This window comes from Aspergillus bombycis (assembly GCF_001792695.1).
Source record: "Aspergillus bombycis strain NRRL26010 chromosome Unknown contig00153, whole genome shotgun sequence".
NCBI lineage: Eukaryota > Fungi > Ascomycota > Eurotiomycetes > Eurotiales > Aspergillaceae > Aspergillus > Aspergillus bombycis.
The window spans coordinates 62576-68575 of record NW_019170155.1 but is presented as its reverse complement, the minus strand read 5'-3'; the positions used below and the strand labels follow the sequence as shown (position 1 = coordinate 68575).

General features: G+C 48.2%; 1 protein-coding gene across 1 annotated transcript; it reads right to left on the bottom strand.

The window, feature by feature from the left end:
* Positions 1 to 2033: 2033 nt before the first annotated feature.
* pex1 (AAA family ATPase peroxin 1) lies at positions 2034 to 5832 on the bottom strand (the record flags this gene model as incomplete). Its single annotated transcript, XM_022538249.1, has 4 exons — positions 2034 to 5227; positions 5287 to 5365; positions 5422 to 5661; positions 5722 to 5832. 4 exons carry the CDS (start codon positions 5830 to 5832, stop codon positions 2034 to 2036), a joined length of 3624 nt encoding a protein of 1207 aa, XP_022383961.1.
* Between the last annotated feature and the right edge of the window lie 168 nt (positions 5833 to 6000).

Genomic DNA, 6000 nt, shown 5'->3' with positions numbered 1-6000 from the left:
ACTGATGCACACCCAGTCTTGAGCTTCAACCTGTATAGAAATGAGTATCTGGGGGAATTAGTCCACAGCCCTCCAACTATAAACTACCCAGTGGGAATCTACTCCGTAATCTTGTAAAGTTGGTTATTACGTGATTTTTGATACTGAATGTATTGAACAGGATGTCGCAGATAGTTTGCCCTTCTGATAATCCAAATACGCATCTAGTATGTGGACTTGTGAATGTTGTTATGCATACCGCAATGAGTACATGAAATAAGCATAAAAATAGCCCTAATCGGGTGCCGCTGCAGAATTAGGCCAGGAACTTGGCTTAACCTTTCTCTGGGTTCAGTGCCGAATCTAAACATTCGCAACAGCGTGTCTGTATACGTAACAGTGCCCTCCTGGACTGCATTCCTACTTGGTGGGACCACAACTGTAGCCCTATCTTCAAAAACTGAACATTGGTCTCCTAATGAGTTGTGACTTTCTACCCACCCAGCAGCTGTTCTACATTGATTAAGTTCCTTACACGAGTTTGCTTAACTAACTATCTACTAGCGGCAAGGCGAGCGAATAACATTCTTCCTTTGGGTGGTCAATTCAGTCGAATGAAGTAGACATATGGTTTAGGATCCTGCAATCTATCTATATCAAATGTATGACCATATTGTTGAACTCGCTGGCTAAACTGCTTGCCTAAAGATCTCCGCCTTGTTCAGTACCTTCTTATACTACTCACCGTGTTGTTCCCTCGTTTGTAGACCACTAGGTCTATCGCCACTGAATTCCGCCTGCTGCGCTCACTTTTCTCCCTCGCCTTCATTTCTATTCCGCTTGATAATTTCTACCTGCTACTTGATAGCAGCGAATTCCTCTTTGTGACTAGTCATCAAATAATCATTCACTTCTATTCCCAGTACCCAGAATGTAGGGCCCCTAGTAGATTGATCAATAATTTAGACACGACACTACAGCAGTTTCGTTTTATATGCTACTCCTAGAGTAGCTGTGAGCCTCCATTTGGGTTTGTTCAAGCCTTTTTGCCCAAGCAAAAAAAGACTCGACCAGATAGAGGGATGACCTTGTCGGTATTACTGCTAACTGTGCTTCTTCTTTCTTCTAGTAGCTTGAAGTTGCAAGGGCAGACCAGACAGGAAGGAACACTTGCAAAAACAAAAAGAAACACCGTCCCAGGTGAGGATCGAACTCACAACCTCCTGATTAACAGTCAGACGCGCTAACCAATTGCGCCACCGAGACGAGCTGTTGCATTTCAGCAAAATCTTTGACATTATGACCCAGCTACGAGAAAAGCCATCGATAAGGAATCCCTCTTCAGTTCACCATCACATTACTTTACCTACTCCAACGTATGTTGACGTTTATCATGCAAATAATTCCCAAAACCGTTAACTTTCATATATGCGATGAATGCCCCTTACTGCCATTTTCATGGTATCTGCTTAGCTACCACCGACAGAGTTCAGCCATATTTTACTTTCTTAATCCGTTACCGAGTCTTTTCGCCGGGCGTTGGCCTTATATGAAGCACATATTGTGTGCAGACCTAGCTGGAGACTGATGTTCCTGACCCCTCGCTTACTGACTAACCACACAGCATTTATTGAAGTGTAAAGGTGTATAGAGTACTGATGTCATACGCAGAGAGCTTCTGCCCTTGAGGCATTCGGTCAGTTTGAACTGACATAGAGAAGATAAGCATGCCCGCTTCAGTACTTGGATGTTGATTGACTGCTTGGAAATTCATGCTATAGAAACTGCTTCACTTAATATAGCTACCTCTATCCGAGCTTTGAAGCATCGCACACACTTTAGCTTAACTTGGAAGTATAGGATTATCGACATTTCTCGGCACTACTCGGGTTGTGATGTGAGTCGCCTTGTGCTTTGTCAACATAACTGGACAAATCGCCAATACCCCCGTTACTAATAGCATATACTCAAACAGTGTTACAGGTAGTATACATTCCATATACAATCGTCTATACAGATCTATTGAATCTCAATGTACATATATCACTGTGTAATTACATTAGGCTTGTTCGCCCCCCAATCTCTTGACTGCCCTCACCATTAGGCATCTCGCCATTCCGGCCCACTACGAACTCACGGTATATTGCCTGGAGTCGTCGTCGCTCTGCTGCACTGAGTGAACTACGTGTTGTGTTGAGTGACCGCTCCATGTGCTCCCATTTGATAGTAATCTCTTGACGAGGCTCTTCCTGAGTGGTCTCATTTGTGGCAGTAGTTGCGGCGTTGGTTGTGCCTTGCGTAATCTGCCGTTGGCGCCGCCGGGCACTCTTAATCGCATCGAGCTTGGCCGCAACAGCTGCAGGTGGAGGCATAGACACTGCTCCGTTGGCCTGCTCTGACGTGGAGTAAAGAAACTGGATGAAGGACTTTGTACTGGTGTTTGCCGACTGCTTGGTATTGCTTTTGGCTGCTGGCTTATCAGCATTATGATCTCCGAGAGCATCATGGACGGCTTCAAGGTGGGCATTATAGACGACAGCTTGAAGATCAGCTCCAGAGAAGCCCTCTGTTCTCGCAGCGACTTCATCTAGGCGAGCCGCAACTTCGTCATTCATCACTAACTTCGAACTGACAGCTTTGATGATATCAGCACGGTCTGAGTGATTCGGCATACCGCAGAGTAGAGATTTGTCCAGACGACCCGGACGCAACAGTGCAGGATCAATCAAATCGGGTCGAGAAGTAGCGGCAAGAACGTAGACTCCAGAAAGCCCTTCCGCACCATCCATCTGTGTGAGCAGTTGGTTGACCACGCGATCTGTGACACCTGTGGAATCATGGCCACGCTTGGGCGCTATACTGTCGAATTCATCGAAGAACAAGACACAGGGCCTAGCAGCTTGAGCTCTTTCAAACAGGTCTCGTACGCTTTTCTCACTCGCACCGATATATTTGTTCAAAATTTCAGGACCCTTGACGCTTATGAAATTGAGGCCACACTCGCCTGCTACCGCACTGGCTAGAAGGGTTTTACCGCAACCAGGAAAGCCATAGAGCAACAAACCAGACCGTAGACGCAGGGGACACTGCGCAAAGATGGGAGCGTACTTGGTAGGGTATTGGAGTGTCTCTAAGAGCATCTGGCGAGTCTCGTGCAAGCCACCAATGCCGGCAAATGTTGTAGTAGAAGACGTGAGAGTAACGTTGCGAAGGGAGGCTGGTGTGAAGCCTTTGATGGCATTTTCAAAGTCGTCAGCACCGAGGGTGATCGCCTTTGATGTTCCAGATAGCTCTTGCACAGAGCGGATCAAAGCCTCATTTCTCGCTCGGGAGACGAGTAGAACTAAGTCGCCAGGCATAAATCCATCTGTTTTACCAGCAAGTTCAAGGAAATCTATATCGCGACTCAAGACAAAACCGTCTGCTCCAGCAGAGCTCGGTCGGCTATCTGGATTGGAGGGATCTAACCATGAGCCCTGGGTAGATGCACTAGCTTCTCGTGCATGGCCATTTGTAGTGATACTGGCGCCTTTATCTTGACTCGTCAGCTGCTCCAGTACCTTCCGTCGGCCTTCTTTATCCGGAGCCCTGATATGAATAATTTCACGGGCAACATGGCCTCCAATTATAATGTTGTTCAACGACTCCTTCGACTGCGCAGTCGCCAATAACACCACTGAAGAATTCATGGAGCAGTATTCTCGCACCATAGAGCAAATCACTTCACTGTTCTGACGGCTGCGGCCATTGTCTCCTCCAACCTGTAGCTCTGTCTCCACTGGGCACAGTTTATCGAGGTCATCCAGGATCACGACTGAGTGCCCCCCTAGGCGAGAGCACCAAGAAGCTGACATGAAAAGGCGGTTCAAAGTCTCTTTGATATTGGAGATTCGAGTCTCGTCAGTGACGAGTTTGCGACAAGAGAAGTATTTCACATTGAAGAGGTGGTCTTTTCGAAGTCGATGTGCCAGGAGATGGCTAAGCTGTGTCTTTCCAGAACCCAGTCCGCCTGTCAACAAGATTGACGACGACTTAGTTAGGTTGTCAAGAGACTGTGCGATGATTTTATCAATGCCCACCATCTCTGGTACAACGGACGGTATTGTATCCTCCGTGGGCATAGGAGATGAGCCCTGATCTAAAGGTCGGGGAATTTCAGACTGTACTTCGAGTGATAGCTTCTGTTCCGATCCCTGCAACCACCCAAATGCTGGTTCTGAAGCGGCCTTTAGGGGAGGGTCAAATCTGATAATAGCACCATCAAATGCAGACACCGTTGTCTGATTATCTGCTTTCGGGAGAACCATTCCATCTGTCAAAGGTCCCGACAGTAAACCCTTATCTGAGCCAGGGCTACCATATATTACCTTTATACGCTCGGCTAGCGCATCCTTTGCAGCTGCGGTATCAGCACCAAATTTTAACCCATCCTTCTTCTTGGAGGTGTCGGCCATGAAGGGATAGACCTTGATTGACTTGACAGCGGATTTTTGCAATGGTGGAGGGGCTGCTTCGACACGGATGATGCCACCTACCATGCCCTCAGCACCAAGAGCGGAACACAGCAGCGTAGACATAGCCAAGTGCTCACTGTGCGGAGCATCTACCCACGGAAGCAATTTGGCAACGAGTTTTGTGGTGGGCGCACCGGCCTCGTTTGACTTCTGTTCTGCTTGATTCAATTGTTGTTGAGGGTCAAGCGGCGGTTTCAGGCCGGAAGGTTGAACGACGGTGATGCAAGCCCAGTTGGCTCCACGAAGTTCGTTTGACACAAGTATATCGGGCTCTACCCAAACACGGAAGCCCTTGTTGGTATCATCTTCTGACTCTCCATCAAAGTACTGCTCAGACAACTGTCGATCAATGCCTCTGAAATAGAGACATCCTCTGCTTGTCGAGTCTGATTTACTCTTTGTCCGCGCGGTGCTTCCGCTACTCCTACCCCCGACGCTTCTTCGGCTGCTCCCAGCGACACTCCTACTATCCCCTCGGGTCCCTCTTGTATTCTTGGGGCGCACTTTCGGAGCAACAATGACCTCCGCATCGGGTGCTATTTTGGCGAATGGGGAGGTGTCCGATGGCGCGGGCGTAAGAGACGTAATGACAATATTGGCGGTAGATGTCGGGGAAAGATGCAGCGTAAGAGGATGCATATGGTCTGGTTGAGCCGTGCTGTATGTTGGATTTGGAAGAGCCCGAATCTGAGAGAGAAGGTTAAGCTCCAGAAAAGTTGCGTGCAACTCAATGACTGTGGTCAGGGTGAATCAGTAAATGCATCCTCAGTATTGTCGAAGGTGAACACCATACTTTCCCAGTCCTCAGGAGTTAGAGGCTCTATATTGATGGTATGCGCTACCGGAGGGTCCAAGTGAATGAATACTCCGACCTAAAACCGTATTAAAATAACTAGATATAGGGCAGGAGTTAATGTGCATAGCGTACTCTTTGTCCTTCGGTGAGGCCCAAGACTCTCCCAAACGTAGTATCCAATTCAACAGTAGAAATATCCTGTTCTCTAGACGAGGGGCCGCCATTGATGCCATCCTTTCCAACAACTGGCGCAAGCTTTCGCTTGCTTGGCATGCCCGTCCACCCCAGATAACATGATCGTTGTGTCGAATTGCCGCTGACCTTTCCGGATGTAGGTCGGTATTGCAGCTCGACAATCACATTTTGTGCAGCCTGACAAACAATTAGGTTTTCCGAAGTTAATTGACATCCACAATAGATGAGCTAGCTTACAGAGTTGGCATTGACTAGCAGTGCAACCAGCGACGGCGGTAAGTTCACTAGACAGTTCTTCAAAGGTACGAGGGCAACCTCGGCCGTGGTGGAAGGTTTTTTGGGCGCCATTCTCAGGCGATGGCAGGGTATGCGTCTTCTATTTTAAAGCAGCAGAGAGCTCTTGAAGAAGAGAGAAGACCGCAGCTCATTATGTCCCCGGACATCGACTCCGCAATCAAGCGCCCGCCATGCGCCGTTCGCCGAGCCGGCCGGCCCATAGAGGTCGGACCGAGGCTT